The sequence below is a fragment of the Penicillium alfredii genome (assembly GCF_028826965.1).
Source record: "Penicillium alfredii strain IBT 34128 chromosome Unknown utg000012l_segment0_segment0, whole genome shotgun sequence".
Taxonomy (NCBI): domain Eukaryota; kingdom Fungi; phylum Ascomycota; class Eurotiomycetes; order Eurotiales; family Aspergillaceae; genus Penicillium; species Penicillium alfredii.
The window spans coordinates 1416266-1436216 of NW_026622709.1; the positions used below are offsets into that span (position 1 = coordinate 1416266).

Here is a 19951-nt window from a genome sequence, read left to right on the forward strand (position 1 = left end):
TCATCAGTCGAAGCCACACAAGGGGTTCTCACGCTTCATACGAGTGGTACAATCACAGGTAATGATACCCCGCAGTCATTCCCAGTCAATTCCAGAAATATTATCCGAATGCCTCTGTACTCGTTGGAAATTCCATTTGAGTGTCGAATGTCACGACACAGCCGAAAGTGGATACGATCAGGATTAGGGCTGTGTTGATCCAGATGACACGCTGTTAGTCTTTATATTACACTTTAAGTATGATTATTCTTTTCCAGTATTCTTTTTTGTATATTCTAAATATTTTAACCCTAAACAAGAATAAACAAGAAGTAATATCTTCAAAAGTCTTCAATAAATTACGCTTCTCGATTAAGATTAGTGAAGTCTTCATCTTAATACCTCATTTTCGACTTTTAATGAAGACACTTTTATTACTAGCTAATTACTTTTCTTCTCACATACTGCTTTTTCATGGCTTTTAAGTTATGAATTTATTTAAACTCGGGGTATATCAAAGTTCTCCTTAAAAAAGGTATCAGTTTCTTCGTGGTAATTTAGTAGGATGATATACATTGAATAAATGTTAGAAGGCTAGGGTTATATATATCTCTTATCATATTACGACACTCCTTTTCATATAGATATATATATTTAAGATATCATCAAGCTTATTCATTTGTTACTGAGACAAATCCTAAAAGGAGATAAAAAGTTAGTGGCACAAAGAGAGTATATAGATTTATTTAAAGGCTTTCTTCATGCAGAGCCACATGTGACCTATAATATGTTAGGACACATTGAGCTCCCAAACTCATTTAACATGATTTTCTGGGGATAGTAAACTAATTCCAGGACAAACTTGGCTATACCACAGACTATATTTAGAGTCAAATAATTGATAGGATTAATCTTGCTATTTTCTAGTTGGTAATAGATACCCTACTAACCATCATGAAGTGCTGCCTTCTGTATCCCTATTAATAGGCTCAGCCCGTCAATATCTAGTAAATATTTTATACCATGATTAAATAGCTAAGTATGCTAGTAAATTAAAATAAACCAGTTTAGTCAATTATTTAATAACTATTAATGATACTACTATATTAGAGAAATGAAGTGAATTAACTTAGTTGATTAAAATTCAGTTTACTTGAATACGTAGATCGTTAGATACTTCAACATTCGGCCGTATGGCCTAATGGCTAGGGCATTCGCTTCCGGTGCGAAGGATTGCAGGTTCGAATCCTGCTACGGTCGATTTCTTTTTGTCCAAAACATACATTTTTGTGGGTCAGAGTCGCGCTGGTGTCAAAAAGGCGGCTGGTGCGGGTAATCCTGATACATGCGGGTGGGGTATCTCGTGTCCCATATTAGAGTTCTGTCTAACCGAAAGAGGATAGCCATACTCTAACACGTGATATATCAATGATGCCTAAAAGCTTATTGCACTCAACTACTTATGCACCATTATTGGATCACGATGGCTCGAAACAAGAACTTTGAATTGAGACTTATTTTTCCTTCTGTTTGCTACTTGAGGTATTCCAATCCTTGACCTAATTCTAATGCAACAGTTCGTAAGCCTTATTGGCGCTGACATATTTTATCAATAATAGACTACTTTTATATAGATGAACACAAATACAGTTTGCGAACTATTGACACATGAGGCATTTTAGTCAAATAGTGTGTCGAAGTAGCCCAAAATCGGGTATGATCGATTAAATTCGGGAACTTCGCACGTGATCCCATATTCCGTTCAATTTATGTGACTCAGTCCAGATAGTAAAAAGCCACCCCCTAATTAATGTAATAAATATCCAACTCAACGCTTCAGCCAATATACCCAAAAAAGGTGTCTTCTTGGGAAGGAGGTTATATACTCCGATATTAAGGATAAAGAGTTTAATATTATCTATCAGCTTAGGTATTATACTAAATAAAGCTGTTTCTTTGTTTACTTTCTCAATAAACGTGACTAGATAGAGAAGGTTGTTGCTTCTTACCTTAATCCATCCTCTACTATAAATTATATTATAGGCATTAAAGATTAGCTTTATAGTTGCTTCAATATCTATATTCCGATGTTACGCTGATCTAACTAGTCACTGTGAGTCGGTGTTAGGGGGTTGGACCAAATTGTGGGCAGATGAAGGGAGGACCACAGCGACTGTCACAGCCACGGAAGGATGTGTCGGGATCAAGGTGGAGGTTCTTTGGTCAAACGAGTTTGGACAAAATTGGGAAACTGAGTGGATGGCTTAAGAAGTCATGGGCAGGAAGGTACGGGACCACGCTCAATCTGTTGAATGCCATGATGCGAGACTGGATCAGCTTGGGAATCTTGCCGCACCGTCAGCTGGCTGGGTCTGATTCCTATTCCAATGCAACCTCAAAGCTTGACAGATGAAGCAGGCCCCGTGCGATCGCAGTTGGAAGTTGGTGGATCGGGAAATGCTGGGGCAAACGTCATAACCAGAAAGAAGATCATCTGTTCTGTCAATCAGCCGATATAAATCATGTACGATCAGCATTGAATCAATTCCAATCCCTATCCGTCTTCATTTTTCCATGTTTTACAGTGGGTCGGATTTCCGGTACCAAGATCACAGCTTGTGCTGCCCGGGAAGCCCCCATTTCGCTCCAAGTAGTGGCGAAAATCGTCTCAGAGCTGTAAGGATAAGCCTTGTTTATAACGAGAGGCGCCACAGCGAATATTCTGGCTTAGTTCTAAGGCGCCCTCGAGCCGGGGCGGGGGGCGGGTTCCCCTAGGCGACGGGCAAGATTCGCCTCTCCATGCGGAGCCCCCTCCCTTCGAAATACAGCATAAACTGCTTTCATTTCCTCTCCCTCACCACAGGGAAGAGGATTAAATGCCAATTCCAGGACCTTTAGATTTGTTTATATGGGCGATATATCGTTGTATCAGCTACCTTCAACACCGACGGTCCTCGCTGCTTGGTGACTGGTGGTTCCTATTATAAGTATTTTCCCGATCACTCGCACCAAAAGTCTCGATCTGACCCGAAGGCTTAGGCCTCGTGTGGAAGGCTGAAAATTGCAGCCGGCCAGATGACAGTTTTTCACCAAATTGCGAGAGCTACAAAGCCATTTTCAGGTGCTTACCCTGGCTTGCTCTTGTAATGCTCCTTTTTCTTTTGGGATGTGCCTAGCGCGTCGTACCTTTGCATATTCACATGAGAAAAGATGATGTGAGTAGCGACACTTCCTGAGCCAATTGATTCCCCTTGTATCAATCTTGAAATGTTCGATTCTTTATGCTGCTCTGCTGACCGTCTCAAGGTGAGAGAACAATCGAAGACGAAGCTCAAAGGAATTGACCCTGGCGCCTTTATCTACGCTCTGCTGATACGGATGAGGAATTGGCTTTAAGCACGGAAGGTCCCACCGTTCAAACCGGCTTCCGCTCTACAATGCATCAACAGCCACCACACTTGTTGCAGCTGCGCAACATGAATGATTTCGAAAAATAGAACACTCTATCGCGTCATACCTTATCTTGCCACGTTCTCCGAAGGAATTCTTTCAAGCACATAGACTGAATTGGCATCTGACCTTGCTACATAGAGCTATCTCCTGGACGATCTTGGAAAGATAGCACCTCGCGGAAGGAAGGTTGATATCAGGAGTCGATGCTGGTATGTTGGCACTGCGTTGCCCTCGATGCATGTTTCTTCTCTAGGAAATATGACACAGATGTAGTTATCTTTGTGGGTGGGCACGAGCACTAGATTGGATGGGATGGTTTGCAGTGCGTGTTAAAATGCAAACTCTATTGGTAGGTTGACGTAGTTACATCGATACGAGCCACTGGTAGTATGGCATACTGAAAAGCGAACATGACTGCCGATTCCAGATGAAAAATGAAGGCCGCTCCATATACCTGTTGAATCGGTAGACGTCTGACAGCCAAAAGGCTTATTGCAAAGTCTCGTGTGAAGACAGGATCACAAGATATACACACTAAGTACCCAGATCATGGAAACAAGGGGCCGAAGCTACTTGCAAAGACTGCTGAGGTCATTACAGGGTCGGACCTAAGCAAATTATTTAGAGTGGTCCCACAGAAATCTAAGCTCATTTCTTGCCTCCAAGTGGTTTCTATGTTATTGTTGGCAAATTCAATGGATAGGTTCAGAGGTTACTGTTATACAATATGTATTATTTTACAGTATTTTATTTTTATAGTTCCACTTAGTTGCGGTTCGTGGTATCTGTGTCACGCTTTCTCCTTCCTTTGTAGAAAGGATATGCCTAGTTATATCCAAATCAAGTAGGAATAACGCAATAACCGACAAGCATCTCTCAACTAGTTACCTGAAATTGAATCCCCGCTCTGTTCTCATAAAAGACTTTTCTTTACATCATGATCTGGCGTTCTAGTATCATAAAATCAATTTGCTTTGTTTTCAGGCCATTTAGATAGTTCCTTACGTCCGATAGCCACATTTTCTTCTTACTTTAGCCTTAAAGTTCTTATGTAAATACAACCGTATCGATTCCATCCTAGTTTGAGAGGGCTAGGTGTGTGGCGTGCATGAGAGGTATTAAACTTTAAGTTGACTTGTTATAAGACTGTATTTCATAAACCATAACTTTGATAAGTCAGGCAGATAACGAGTGGTTATTGTTCCTACGGCGCTGGACTTAACTTTCGCGCGCTGTCTGCGCCACATACACCACTCATTTCTGGGACTCCAAATTAGCAGTATCTCACGTCTCCCCATTCCATAAACATCCTATTTCAAAACATATTGTGTTCATTTCCCTATTATATTTCCACTATTATGCAAATATGCCTGCCTTCACTATTCTAGCTCCAACTTCTCAACATGCCCTTTTATCCTTTCTAGTCCCGTATATCCTCCTTGTCACGCTGAACCGGCCCCGCACTCTGAACTGCATTAATACGCAAGGTCACGTCAACCTCGATGAGGTTTGGGAATAGATGGACTAGGAGGTCTTAATCTGAGTGGGGATCTTGACGGGGAAGGGAAGTGTATTTTGTGTGGGAGGTGATCTTAAAGGCATGATGTCCGAACACTTTCCACTAAGGCCGGAGAATAATAAAAGAGTTGATCTAGAATGGAATGATTACGTTTCCGATTCAAAATCTTCTCGTACCCCGATGCCCGTTTCCTTTGCGCCGCGAAGGCAAGAAACCGGTATTGTGTGCCGTGAACGGACTCTGTTTTGGCGGCGGGACAGAGATGATTATCAGCAGTGATATGGTGATCGCAGCGTCGCGTGTAGTGTTTGGCTTGCCGGAAGTGAGGCGCGGGGTGGTCGCCCTGGCAGGGGCATTACCTCGACTTGTTCGAACGGTGGGAAGGCAGCGAGCGATGGAGATGGTGTTGACGGGACGGTCGCTTTCGGCAACGGAGGCAGAGAAGTGGGGGTTGGTGAATAAGGTGGTAGTGGTAGACCCGGGAGCCACGGACGAGGAGGGTTGTCAGAAGGTAGTCCCGACGCGGTGATTATTAGCCGCGAAGGGGTCAAACTTGGCCGGAAGGGGGTTGGGGCGGATGAGACAATAGACATGTTGAACGATACTTGGGTCAAGAGGTTATACGAAGGGGAGAATCTCAGGGAGGAATTGAGGGCATTTGTCGAGAAGAGAGCCCCTGCTTGGGTGGTCAGTAAATTGTGAGATTGAGATTACTGTTGACTACCGAAGCCATGTCACTCAGACCCATCCGTTAGAAACTGGGCCTGATCCAAGCCAAAGGCGTCAGGCTTGAGATTAACTCAATAGTAGCGATTATTTTGGTTTCAACCGCTACTATTGAGTTATTGTACAGCCAACTCGTAGTAGAATTGGGCTCCCTCAGTCGTATCCTATCATATATTTGAGCCTATAGTATTATAGGCTTCACAGGAGCGTATAATTTGTATTAGACTGTACTAAGTCAAATCTTATAGTTAAATACATGTAAATAATTATGAATTAATATTTTATAAAGAGGAGCCACTAAAGCGATAGATTTTTAATCTAGACCTTTATTGAGCCTTTCCCCAATTATCTTAAGTTTGTGAAATAGTAAATTCACTGGTATAAAAGAAGTTGTCTGAACTATAGAATGGACGACTGTTTAAAGGGAGATCTAGGTTGTAACTGTAGCTTCTTTTCTTCTTCTTTCCTCTCCCTAGCTTGAGTATTTCGGATTCAAGCCCTGCTTTTGCTCCGCTCTGACAGTGATTGGCTTCCCATTGTCAGTTAAAATGTATTCAGTCTGTCAAGTGGACAACTGATAGGGCTTTTGAACCTTATCTGAAGGGCAAATATGTCTCAAGAGGTACCATTATCAGAAATCGGCATCTTATCAGTTTTTCTGAATTTGTATTACTTCAAACTACGTAACTATGTCTATCTGCTTACAAAATATTATTTTTCGTGCTTTTAAACAATGATATAGATGAAATGGATTAAAAAATGTAGATACTTGGCGATCAGACCTCTCGGCGTCGGTCTTCTTCGATTCTTCTCGGGTTATCAGCTCATACCTATATCTACGTATACGGCCTTGTGGTAGACCATTCAGGAACACCTTGTGACATTTACTGCCCAAATGCCCTGCGTAGAGAAGCGGAATGGTATGAAGAGAAGGGATTCGAACGATCAAAATATCCCAAAAAGAATGGTTGCGTAGTTGGGGAGAACTAACGCCCCACAAGGGGGTTATGGCGGTAACTGGGTACAAATATACAAGAAAGCTTTTATGTGACTATGTCATAATGTCTTGATGTAGACACAAGCATATCCAATGTTGCACGAATGAAAACGTGCTTCTTTCCTGAATAGGTATCAGATCAGCACGATTTACGCAGCTAAACTAGCTTTAACCGAGGTTCGTCTTTAGATCGACATGGGCAAGTTTAGCACCAGTCTTTGCCCTGCGCTAACTGTCGCCAACGGCGAGGAAATAATAGCTTGGAGATGTTATCACTGCGAGGCTTTTGCTATCAGACATAGCCGGTAGGCGTAATAAGAGCAGACACAACCTGCATTATAAATAGTTCGGCATTAACAACAGAGATCAGGTCTCTTCGCCTCGTAAGTAACAAAATAGGCATTGTTAGCCGAGTCGACGGTCTGTGCAATCCTAATGGCACTGTTAGCGACGGAAACTCCATGACAGATCTTGGACGAGTCTCACACGTCATTCAATGCTAGAAATGATAAGTGAGTATTCTATAATAAATTATTTATAAATGTTTATCCGATATACAACGAAGACATATTGTGTAACAAATCGACCATCCGCCTAATCACGTCCAGCTTCCCTTTTGGCACGTGCAGGGATTAAACAAAGACATCGATTAAGGTTCTGCATAGTTTAATTATGAAGGTATCGTGGGAAGAAGACACATCGCCTTGGCCAATTTTCGATTCTACTTCCCTAGCAACAACATTTTTAGTAGAATAGGTATATCGGAACTCTGCACCTGCTTGGATCAGTGGTTTCTTACTATTTGCAAGTGGGGAACCTCAATGATTCTGCTCGATGACCTGGTTGGGTGTCTTTGATATAAGAAAGAAAGAAATACCTAAGCTGATGGAGGGAATCTAGAAGCAGCCTTCCAAGATCAGAAATCTCGCCCCAGAGGGCTATGATGGCGGCGATGGAAAACTTTCTTAATTTTTGTAATATTTTTGTGGCCCTTATGGTGAGATTTTGTATATGTTGTATATTGATGCCCTAAAAGGGCAAGTGTTATGTGCAGTCGACTATTTTGCATAGTAGTTTATCCAATAATGAAGGAATAATCGCGCTATTTGATGCCGTACTCTACCTTAAACCGTCGTCATCTTCATATATACTTACGTCGATGGCAAGGTTACTGGAATTAGCTTTATTTTTTTCAGTTTCGGACGAGTGCTTATATTAGGTAGGCGCTCTTCTCGGGATATGACGCAGAATTATACCGGAAATGGTGACCCACAGAGGAAATGATCTAAACAAAACTTAGTAACCGACATATTACGTGGTCGGACGTAGCCCCCTAGGGGATATATGCAGAATAGGTAAGAAGCTTAGGCGTTGCACAAACCTCGTGGAGTGATTATCAAAGCCAAATGCAAAAGGCTATGCAGCGTAACACATCTGCTATAGTACATAGAATGCACTCTTACAAAATCCACATAGCTTATGACTTCCAAGTTTCCCGATATGGAGTATTCAAGGCGATCTGAGGCATATTGATGCTTAGACTTTACCAAGCATCGAGAGCACATATCTGCTTGAGGAGGGATATTGGCCATTGGCAACATATATCCACAGTGTGTTGCCCAAAAGGGTCCGCCGACAGGATCATGATGTAAAATGACAGCATGAAAAATGATATCTCCTGAAGGCGGACAAAGACCATTCAACTAAGCCCCTGCAGTCTAATGATAAATAGCCACCTACCCCTCCCCCGAGCAGCATTATAGACAAAGTGAGAAAAGTCAGAGCTCCAAGTTTGTGCCAGAAACATCGACAGTGATAATTATGGAAAATTGTCCCGTATTTCCTTCCTCCCCAGAGGCCCTAAAAACAGAGATATGGTCTTCGAGAGGCGTCCCGCCTAAGCCATCGGACTTCACCAAAATCACATCGGAAGATGTGGCCATTGTCGGGATGGCCTGTCGTACCGCTGGTGGCAACGACAGCCCAGAAAAGCTGTGGCAGTTTCTCCTTGGAGCCAAAGATGCCTCTGGCGAAGTACCGCGCAAGCGATGGGAGCCATGGCTGCGGAGAGATGTGCGAAATGCAAAGGAAATAGAGAAAACAATCTCGAAAGGCTATTTCATCGACACTTTAGACAACTTCGATGCGTCCTTTTTCGGTATCTCGCCGAAGGAGGCGGAGCAGATGGATCCCCACCAACGCTTAGCACTGGAACTCAGCTGGGAAGCTCTCGAGGATGCAGGCATTGATCCCAAGAGCCTTTCAAGCTCTGATACGGCCGTCTACATGGGTGTTGATTCCGACGATTACTCGCGCCTGCTACTCGAGGACATACCCAACATTGAAGCATGGATGGGTATCGGAACGGCTGCACATGGTGTCTCGAATCGTGTCTCATACCATCTCGACCTTATGGGACCCAGTACTGCCGTCGATGCCGCATGCGCATCATCTCTCGTAGCCGTCCACTTGGGATGTCAATCCATTTTAAATGACGAGTCCCAGGTGGCTATCGTTGGCGGTGTCAACGTGCTCCTCGCACCATCCTTGACTCGAATGCTGGGCAAGGCCGGAGCTTTATCACCCGAAGGTATCTGCCGCTCCTTCGACGATGCAGCCAACGGCTATGCTAGGGGCGAAGGTGGAGCTGTTCTTATTCTCAAGAAGCTTTCCGCCGCAATTCTGGACGGTGACAGCATCCTTGCCACGCTCAAAGGCAGTGCCATTGCTCAAGATGGTAAGACCAATGGCATCATGGCCCCCAATGCCAAAGCACAAGAGCTTGTGGGTCGACAGGCTCTAGAGAGAGCCGGCATTGATCCATTAACCGTCGGTTTTGTGGAGGCGCATGCAACGTCAACACCGTTGGGTGACCCGGTCGAGATTTCGGCAATCTCGGCAGTGTACGGGAATGATAGACCCGCTGGATCCCCGGTCCATGTTGGCTCCATCAAGCCGAATGTCGGGCACCTTGAGGCCGCCGCCGGCGCAATTAGCGTAATAAAAGCTGTTTTAACTGTCAATAAGGGACAGCTTGCACCCCAGGCACACCTCAACAAACTCAACTCAAGAGTGGACTGGGAGAACTCTGGCCTGGAGCCTGTGCGCGAGACAACCAATTGGTCTCAACAGTATGGACCCAGACGCGCAGCGGTGTGCTCCTATGGTTACGGCGGCACGGTTTCTCATGCCATTGTCGAAGAATTTGCGAATGAAACCATCCAAGACACCCAGAAGCATGATACCGAATCGCCCGTGCTCCTCACCCTGTCAGCTCCCCATGAGAAACGACTACGGCCTCAAGCTAAAGTCCTTAGTCAGTGGCTCTCATCTTTGGTCGGTCAGGCCACAGAGCTTAGCGTTGTTGCCAACACATTGACACAACGCCGAGCACATCATGACTACCGAGTAGCCTTTGTCGCCAAAAGCCACGATGAGGTCATCTCAGCTTTAGACCAATTTGTCTTAGGTAGCGAGGGCGATACTGTGACGTTCATCCAAGGACGAGCCGTGAGCACCATCCCACCTGTCTGGGTTTTCTCGGGCCACGGTGCGCAGTGGAAAAACATGGGCAGAGGTCTGCTGCAGAATTTGGCTTTCTGTCGCGCGATTTCTGACCTGGATGCTATCATCCAGCGAGAGGCAGGTTTCTCGGCCACCGAAGCCCTGAGTAATGACGACTTTGATGCTTCTGAGCGTGTGCAAATTTTGACATACGTAATCCAAATCGGATTGAGTCAAGTTCTCCAGTCAATGGGTGTAAAGCCTCTTGCTATAATTGGCCACTCTGTGGGAGAGATTGCCGCCAGTGTCGTCGGTGGTTGCTTGACTGCAGAAGAAGGTGCGTTGATTGTCACAAGACGAGCAAGACTTTACTCCATAGCCCGCGGTGAGCGCCTTGGAGGAATGGCCCTCGTTGGCATGTCTTTTGAACAAGCCCAAACGACCTTAGGAAACCGAAAAGACTTGGTCGCCGCTATTAACTCGTCACCCACAACCTGTGTCGTGAGTGGCACCGCTGTCGCTGTTGAACAGTTCGTCGAAGATATGGAAGCCTCTGGTGTCCGAACATTCCGTGTTAAGACAGATGTTGCGTTTCATAGCCCCATGTTGGAGGAGCTAGAACTGCCGTTGAGAGATGCTTTGGCCGCATCGATCCATCCTCAACCTGCTCGAGTTCCCGTTTACTCAACGTCAAATACCAATCCTCGTGTCGATGGGCTACGGGATATTGACTACTGGGTTAACAACATGATAAACCCTGTGCAGCTGCAAGGGGCAGTCAGAGCGGCTGCTGAGGACGGATACCGGGCTTTTGTCGAGGTTTCATCACATCCTATTGTTCTTCACTCAATCAATGAGACAATAGCGGATTACGGGCTTAACGAGGACGAGTTTGCTACCATCCCCACCATGAAGCGTAACACATCAACCGCTCAATCTCTTCAAATGGCAGTGGCTCAGCTGTACGTCCAAGGGGCGCATGTGGACTTTAAATCCCAATTCAGTCCTAGGCCTAAGTGGTCTCGAGAGGTTCCTGGGACCCAGTGGATGCATCAACCATACTACAAGCAGGTTGAGACTGGCCCCTTGGAGGACGGCACCATCCACGATGTCGACAAGCACACTCTTTTGGGCTCGCGCACGGTTGTCGCAGGCACAGACATAGTGCTTTTTAAAACAAAGCTCGACGACAGGAGCAAACCCTTCCCTGGGTCACATCCGCTGGATGGAACTGAGATCATCCCTGCGGCGGTTTACATAAACACCTTTCACCATGCCACTGGCGCTAACGTTCTCAGCGATATCAAGCTGAAAACTCCAGTCTCTATGGGCCATGAGACACGGAATCTCCAAATTGTCGTCAATAAAGACAGCGTATTTGTGGCGACAAGTGCTATACCGCAGCCAATATCTACAGAACCGACGGTAGAGCAAACCTGGGTCGCACACAGCTCCTGCCAATGGACTAATCTTGAGATACCCGATGAGATTGTTACTCAGAACCTTAACATCACGGCGATCAAACAACGCATTGGTACGATGCTGCCCAGCAACTTCGCTGTTGAGTATTTGTCCGGGATCGGTGTTGCAGGTATTGCATTCCCTTGGGAAGTAATCGAACACTACGGAAATGCCGACGAAATGATTGCTAAAGTTGACATGGACCCAACTGTGGAGAAGGTGACATGGGACATTCACTCGTGGGCTCCCATGCTCGATGCTGCTACTTCGGTGGGATCGACCATTTTCTTCAGCGACCCAAAAATGCGCATTGTTTCGCAGATTGACCGGGTGTGGCTCGTCTCCAAAGAGCCTCTGCCAAAAATTGGGTATTTGTATATCGAGGCGGCAGCAGACGCGAAGAGTCCAGCTGCTCATGTCAGTGTTCTGAGCGAGGAGGGAGATCTTCTCGCGAAATTTCACGCTATGCGCTTCTCCGAACTTGAAGATGCTTCTCGCATCAGCGGAAGCACAGAAAGTCTTGTGCATCGCATTGCTTGGGTGCCGCCGAAGTTCTCAGAAAAGCCACGTCAATTCAACAATATTGTACTCGTTTCAGGAGACGAGGTAAAGTCTCGTTCCTATGCTCAGCAGCTTCAGTTTATTGCTTCTGGAATCTTCACCTTTCGAAGTGCACAGGAAGTGAAAGACTACGCTGGAACAGATGTACAAATGGCTCTGGCCCAGCGAGGCGCTGCTATTGTCTACATTCCCGCTTCGGTCGAGCTACTCAATGATGTTGCCGCTTCCACAGAGGAATTCATCTGGCAAACTGTTAGCCTGGCCAAGTTCATTGAAACCAAGTCGCTCTCTAGCACTTGTAAACTTTTTGTCGTCACTAACCGGGTACATTGTGGATCCGTGACTACACTGGCTCACCAGGCTTTGTACGGGCTGGCGCGGATTATTGCGTCGGAGCATCCAGACCTTTGGGGCGGTCTTCTAGATACGGACAAGCCTGAAGAATTCCCTTCGATGGCAGCAAAGTATGTCCAAGGGCAGGAAATTGTGCGCATCGTCGACGGACTTCCTAGGTGTGGGGTAATGCGGCCACTCGCCGCTGATCAACGCCATCAGCCCGATGCCATGAAGACGTTGCTTCCGAAGCCAGAGGGTACATACGTGATTACAGGTGGCTTGGGTGATTTTGGCCTGGAGACTTGCAGTTTCTTGGTGGAAAAGGGTGCCCGCCGCATTGTAACCATCTCCCGCAGTGGACTCCCTCCTCGACGCCAGTGGGCAGGATTGGTAAGGGAAAGTGGCAGTAAAATGGCCGAGGTCATTGAGCGAGTGCAGAGCCTGGAGAAGCTCGGTGCTACAATTCACGCTTTATCTCTGGACCTTTCCGCTCCGGATGCCTCTCGAGCCCTTCTGGTCGCACTTGAGGGTCTTGGTCTGCCTCCCGTCTTGGGTGTGATTCACGCTGCTGGGACCTTGGAGGACAGCCTGTTGATGGAGACAACGAGAGATTCATTCGCCAGAGTCCTTGCTCCGAAAGTGAGCGGGGCACTCGCGCTCCATGAAGCCTTCCCTCCCAACTCGCCAGACTTCTTTGTTCTATATTCGAGTATTGGCCAACTTGTTGGCACAGCCGGACAGGCTTCTTATGGTTCTGGTAATGCATTCCTGGATGGACTGGCAACTCATCGTCGGGCAAAGGGTGACAATGCTGTGTCGTTCCAATTCACGGCATTGCGCGGAATGGGCATGGCGAAGAACACAGATTTCCTGGCGGTAGAGCTTCAGAGCAAGGGAATTACCGACATCTCATGTGATGAGGCCTTCCGAGCCTGGGAGCATGCCAGCAAGTATGACATTGATAGTGCAGTTGTCACGCGTTGCATTCCCATCGACGACGACGCGACGGCGCCCATACCCCTCCTTGAAGGGGTCGTTGCCAGGCGCCCCAAGATGCTCTTGACTTCAGTTGGGCCCGGGGAGAGCGTTGGTGCAGCAGAGTCACGACCTACAGATCCACAGGAGCTGGAGAAGTGGATCAATGCCAAGATTAGGGAGTGCATTGCCAGTGTACTTCTGATGTCGGACATCGACGACATAGATCCGCGTATGCCAGTGGCGGACCTTGGCGTTGACAGCGTCATGACAGTGGCTTTACGGGAAAAGCTTCAGTCGGCTCTGAAGGTAAAAGTGCCTTCGACTTTGACTTGGAACCACCCAACTGTGAACCACCTGGTTCAGTGGTTTGTAGCTAGATTCGGACAGGAATAGTGTAGGTCGTCTCGACTGTAACAATGGGCTGGCCCACTAAATTGGGTGACTTGAGGACGCCTACTCTTGTCGCGGGGGACAAGTATGGGAGAAAGAGGATTGTGGTGGGGGATTGTCTATATGTGAGGGAACTGGCAGATTAGGGTGGCACCTATTGACCAGGCAAGAAGATAGTATTCAATAAAGACTTCACGATGGTGTTTCGGTTGATGAAAGACTAAAATCTACCCATCTTCCAGATAGATTGACTACCTTATATCGGGGGCTTGGCTGGTGAATAGAGAGTCAACGCCGCAGTAAGACCGAGTCAGAGTCTAGTGAGCAGCTCCGAATTGTGAACCCACCCATGAATAAACTTCGAGCAGGGATACCCTGCTGACAGATACAATTCTCCTTCAAGCGAGGTCTAATTGCTTTCTGCCGAACCTGTCCGATGAACAGCCTGTTGCGATATGAGGCTGGTGCAGATCGTGAACGAAGCCGCACCCTCGGAAATAGCTCCGAGATGTCTATACAGACAACCAAGTTGATTGGAAATCAACTTGACTGTTTGTTGGATATATAGCCTCATATGTCCCTCTAGACTAAAGAAGGAAAAAAAAAAGAAACATTAATCTCTTTGAACTACAACATGATCCAATGATTTCACGTGACTCCTATTGTCGCCTGGTTCCGTTGGCTGTGATTGCTTCGTGGGAGCATTGTATCCTTCCTAGGAGCAAGCCATCGTGATCCCTGGAAGCGTCCCTTGTGTCTGGAATTGCTCCTCCGTTCTTGTTTCATAACATATGGTACCAAATATGACCTTTTGGTAGAGATATAATAGTTAAGGAATAAGAAAATCTTAACTAGAATTCCTCACAACTATACCTATTCGACTGTTAACTTCTACGTGGTCAATATACTAGCTATATATAGGTAGAATGGATTTGTAGGTCCAATTTTATCTTTTTTTTTATTTTTTGGAATAGTGGGAGAAACCCATCTAGAATTTACTTATGATACAGCGAGTGAGAAAATCATGACCTAAAGTCTTTGACTCAACATCAAATTTACCTTGGTTGCAAACCATGAAGACAAGACAAAAAAGAGACCATCATCAAGTGGAGACTCGGCCTTCGGCCTCAGTGAATCACTGCTTAGAGAGCCGAGTTCGCCTCGTCCCGACGGGATACCGAAGCTACTTGGACGATATTTGAAAGTGCAAAAAAGACATGTATAAAGCCGTGACAGTCGTTGGACGAGAACCCATCAAACATTCCACATCCACCGGATAAGAACTCAGCCCGGTCCAGTTGATCCCCATTTCACCCCACCACGTCTGCCCCACGATCCGCGTTGCTTGGCCTGATCCCATTCCGACTTCTTGGCGATTTGATCTTTCTGGTGTTTCTCACCAGCGATATTAAGAGCACCCGTTGAATCGAACTCCCTTCATTATGACTAGACTCCGTGTAGCATGGATTGGCCTGGGCAACATCGGCCGGGTAAGTCAAGACGAGTACATTTTCACGCAGCACAGCTCGAAGAACCCCAGAACTAACCAAAAATCAGGGTATGAGCGCCAACATCGCTCAAAAAGGTCCGCAAACAGGACCTCTCGTCCTCTACAATCGCACAACTGCCAAGGCGGCCGCGCATGCCGAAACGCTGGGTGACCGTGCGACCGTCGCAACGTCGCTAGCTGACGCGGTGCAGCAAGCCGACCTGATCTTTACCTGTGTGGGTGATGACCCGGCCCTCGACCAGATTGTCGCGGCGATCCTAGATGACAAGACTGCCGACCTGTCCAGCAAGACCTTTGTGGACTGCTCGACCGTCCACCCAGACACGTCGCGGCGCACGGAAACAGCATTTGAAGAACGGGGTGCCGCCTTCGTCGCATGCCCGGTGTTCGGCGCGCCGCCCATGGCCGCAGCGGGGCAGCTGATCATGGTGCCAGCCGGCAAACAAGCAGCGATCGCGCGGGCGCGCCCCTTCTTCGACGGAGTGACGTCGCGGCATACAATTGACCTTTCCTCCGGGTCTGGTGCAGACATCGACGTCGACCGCGCGGCAACCCTCAAACTGCTCGGCAACACGTTCATTCTCAACACAGTCGGTGTGCTGGCAGAGTCGTTCGTCGCAGCCGAGGCATCCGGGCTAGGCGTCGGTCCTCTCAAGGAGTGGCTCGAACTGTTTGCGCCGGGTCCCTTTGCCAAGTATGCGGACCGTATGCTTTCTGGCGATTACTATCAACGTGAGGAGCCGCTGTTCGCTGTCGATTTGGCCCGCAAGGATCTGCGCCATGCGTATAATCTTGCGCAGGGTGGCGGCGCGCGCATGCGCAATGTCGAGGTCACCGATGCGTTCCTGCAGGATGTCAAGGCTGAGAAGGGCGAGAAAGGTGATATTGCTGCGGTGTATGGTGCTGCTAGAAAGAGTGCCGGAATGGAGTTTGAGAACCAGTGATTCTCAAATTGGGTTTGATGCATTTCTATTACTCTACTGGTTTTATTACTGACCTATATGTGCGCAATATAAAGAAGAAATACAAGTGAATATTGAATACCAGTCACTGTTGCTCCACAGGTAGAAGAGAATAAGAGGCCCACGCAGGAGTCTTGGGTTGTGAATCCGAAGCTAAAATCGAAAATGAAACTCATGAGAATCCGATCCTGGTTACCCGATCTACTCATTGTTCGTTTTTAATCTGATCATTATTTTTAACCTTATTTTTAACCTTATTCTGACCCTTATTCAATCCTTATTATTACCTTTATTAAAATCTATACTCTTCTTCTCCTCCTCCCGTCCTCATCACCTTATCATTTTATCAAGATCCTCTCCTCTAAGCCCAGCATTTTTCAACCTCGGTCTCCGAGCCTTGACCTGGCTGGTAAAAGTATTCGTGAGAAGATTTTCTCTCTCGGACCACTTAGACGAGGATGTCTCCTGTAGAATATCCTCGTAGTTATATCCTAACTCTTCCACTAGAGTAAGGAGCATGCTCTTAGGGAGGTACCCCCCTGGCGTTCTCTAGACTGGCTTGCCATATTCATCAGAAACGTGAGTTGAGCTTGCGATTTCTTGTTTCTTTGCCAAGCTCGTCGAAGAATTTGGAGACAATAATGGAAGTAGAGATAACAGCCTCTTGGACAAAATGCCCCGGGTAGAAGAAGATAGCCGACTCTGGAGTTATGTCTGCCGGCTCTATCAGTTGTTTACTTTCGATAGGCATATAAACTAGAAACTTTGGATAATGAGAAGTTGCTCCTTCTGACAACATCACTACAGGTGTTTCTCCGTAAGAACAACCGAATTTAGTTCATTGAATATATGGAGTGGCATATTACATACCGAAGAATTGTTTAGCGCCTTTCTGTGCCCCGCTCAGCCGCACTACATTTCCTCCACATCCACAGTGGCAGTGACGCTACATCCACTGCGTAGTCACCAAGTACCCAAGATGTCCAAAATAATGCGAAATATCAAGCACATGGCTAAGGGGTACTCCTCGGTTCAAATCACTGTGCTAGACGCCACGAGCAGCGCGGGGGAGGGGCCAACGCGGTCGCAGCTGTTGGAAATCTGCAGGTTGACCTATGGCTCGCCATCAGACTTCTACGAAGTCCTGGACATGATCGAGCAGCGACTCTCAGAGTCGGATAACTGGCGGCACACCCTCTATGCCCTGATAGTGTTGGACCACTGCCTGCGTGAGGGGTCTGTGCTCGTTCCAACCTGGGCGAGGAAAAATATCTGGATCATCAAAACTCTTCGTGAGTTCAGGTATATTACGCCAGATGGGGAAGACGTTGGCGAGAAGGTGCGCTCTCGGGCAAAGAAAATGGTTGCCTTGGTTGAGGATGAGGAACGCCTCCTCGTTGAGCGTCAGGATGTGAAGCGCCACCTCAATAGTCGCGGGGGCGCCACGGAAACACATCATATCAGTCAGAGCGCCTTATCTTACCAGGCACCCTCTCCAGTTCGAGAGAGCTCGTGGCGCGGGAAGGCTCCTGCTTTCCAACCAAGTGCCGGGGATCCTTCGGATCGTGACAATGCCTGGAATCGGTACAGTGCCAGGCATGTCTTTGAACCGGAAGTGCAGTACAGTAACTCTTTGAGGAATGAGACTCCCATTCCGCACTCCCGAGTCAGGCAGCAGCGTGTCGTTGCATTCTCGGGTGATACCACTCCGCGTATTGGACCAGAAACTGAAGACCAAGGCACCCCGGAACAGAAAACAGCAGGCGAGGATGTTGTGCCAGATGCCGATGAGGTCTTGAATCCTAACGCAGAAGAGACTCAATACTCGTCCAGATATGGAGACTACGTACCAGAGCAGCAAAGTACCTTTTTCATGGCCGATAATCCCAGTGGGCGCTCTGGAGATGGCCAGCAAAATGCTGTTGCGTCGCCCGAAGATCCTGCCCCGCGGGGTGGATCAGAAACCGAAGATCAGAGCACAGTGACACCTGTCAGTAACAGGGTCTCGAGCCAAGCGACACCTCCAGTTCCAGAGAGAGCTCCTCCCCCAAAGCCTGCTGTGAACGTTGAACCGGCTCAAATCCACCAGAAATCTTCACAGGCACTCCGCATTCGCTCTGCGGTCGATCTGGTCCGCGACTCGCATTTGGAAACGGAAGCAGCAGCAGGCTTCACACGGCACATCGTGTACGTGTCCAACAGAAACGCCCGCCAACGCCGAGCAAGAAGAGAAGAGCGCTGGGAAAGACAACAAGAGCTCGGCACCGGGTCGTATGGCCAGGTGTGGCTCGAGACATGCATTGAGGGCGAGGGGACCGGCCGGCTGAGGGCCGTCAAAGAAATCACCAAGAATGACCGGTCTTTGACCAAAGTCGAGTATGAGAGGGAGCTGGAGGCTCTCGCCAAGTTTTCAAATAAAAAGGTATGCTTGAATGACTGCAGACAGATACGATACACCTGCGCTAACCGAGCCGCAGTATGTCCACTGCTTCGTGCAGTTCTTCGGCTGGTGGGAAACGCCTGGTGCCATCTGCATCAGCATGGAGTATGTTCCGGATGGTGATTTGCAGCGCCTGATGACTGCCCCCTTCCCGGAATCGGTGACGCAGGAAATTGTCTCGCAGGTCCTGGAAGGGCTGGCGCTGATGCATGAGAATGGATTCACGCACCGAGATTTGAAACCGGGGGTGAGTAACTTGCTTTCATCCATGCATATTCAGGGGCCACGATGAGGGCTGTTGCTGATTACCGCAGAACATCCTCGTCTTGCAACAAACACCCGCCTGGTGGGTGAAAATCAGTGACTTTGGTATCACCAAGCGCGCCCTGGAGGAGTCGACCGGCCTGCGCACGTTTGTAGGCACACATGGCTATGTGGCACCTGAAGTCATTGGCCTTGTGGATTTAGCCGACACGGAGCCGGACTCTCAGGACCCTTCCTACACCAGCGCGGTCGACCTCTGGGCACTGGGCGAGATCACCTTCCGCTTGCTCACGCACAAAAGCACATTCCCTAGACCTCGGGGTCTGGCGCGCTATGTCGCGGGTCGAGAGTCATTTCCCCATGCAGAACTGGATCGGGTGGGCGCGACATCCGAGGTCAAGGATTTCCTGGAAAAGATCATGGCAGGCAGTCCGGCGCAGCGGCTCTCAGCAGATGATGCATTGGATCAACCCTGGATCACCAACCCAGTCACAGAATCTGCTGCATATATACCAGTGTCCTCGCTGAATACCAGCTCCCAGCATCCTGTCGAGGATGGTTTGAGGCAATCACCGACTCTCGAAGAACCCTCCAAGCGGTGGTCTGCCGTCTTTGATGATCCCTCCATTGCAACGTCGCGCATGGAGACATCCAGCTACGTTTGATGGAGAAGAACATATTGAATATAGGCATCAAGCCATTCAATTCAGAACTCGCTTCATTGCCAGATAATGGAGCCCGAAGCTAGGAGAGGGTCAAAATATACACACAGAAAATCATAAAACTACAAGACCGTAAAGCGGGCTATCGGTGGGGGGAATGTTTTTTTCATATCCCATCATTTTCAAACCGACACAGGACAAACAGAAAA

General features: G+C 47.7%; 3 protein-coding genes across 3 annotated transcripts; all 3 read left to right on the top strand.

The window, feature by feature from the left end:
* Positions 1 to 8495: 8495 nt before the first annotated feature.
* On the top strand, positions 8496 to 13907 carry NUU61_010070 (type I polyketide synthase; the record flags this gene model as incomplete). Its single annotated transcript, XM_056660595.1, has 1 exon — positions 8496 to 13907. One exon carries the CDS (start codon positions 8496 to 8498, stop codon positions 13905 to 13907), a length of 5412 nt encoding a protein of 1803 aa, XP_056507093.1.
* A 1439-nt stretch (positions 13908 to 15346) lies between these two features.
* NUU61_010071 (NAD(P)-dependent oxidoreductase) lies at positions 15347 to 16358 on the top strand (the record flags this gene model as incomplete). The annotated part of the gene is made up of 2 exons (XM_056660596.1): positions 15347 to 15394; positions 15462 to 16358. The coding sequence occupies 2 exons, from the start codon at positions 15347 to 15349 to the stop codon at positions 16356 to 16358; spliced, it is 945 nt and encodes a 314-aa protein (XP_056507094.1).
* A 997-nt stretch (positions 16359 to 17355) lies between these two features.
* On the top strand, positions 17356 to 19745 carry NUU61_010072 (calcium calmodulin-dependent protein kinase type 1b protein; the record flags this gene model as incomplete). Its single annotated transcript, XM_056660597.1, has 3 exons — positions 17356 to 18798; positions 18854 to 19063; positions 19131 to 19745. 3 exons carry the CDS (start codon positions 17356 to 17358, stop codon positions 19743 to 19745), a joined length of 2268 nt encoding a protein of 755 aa, XP_056507095.1.
* Positions 19746 to 19951: the final 206 nt, after the last annotated feature.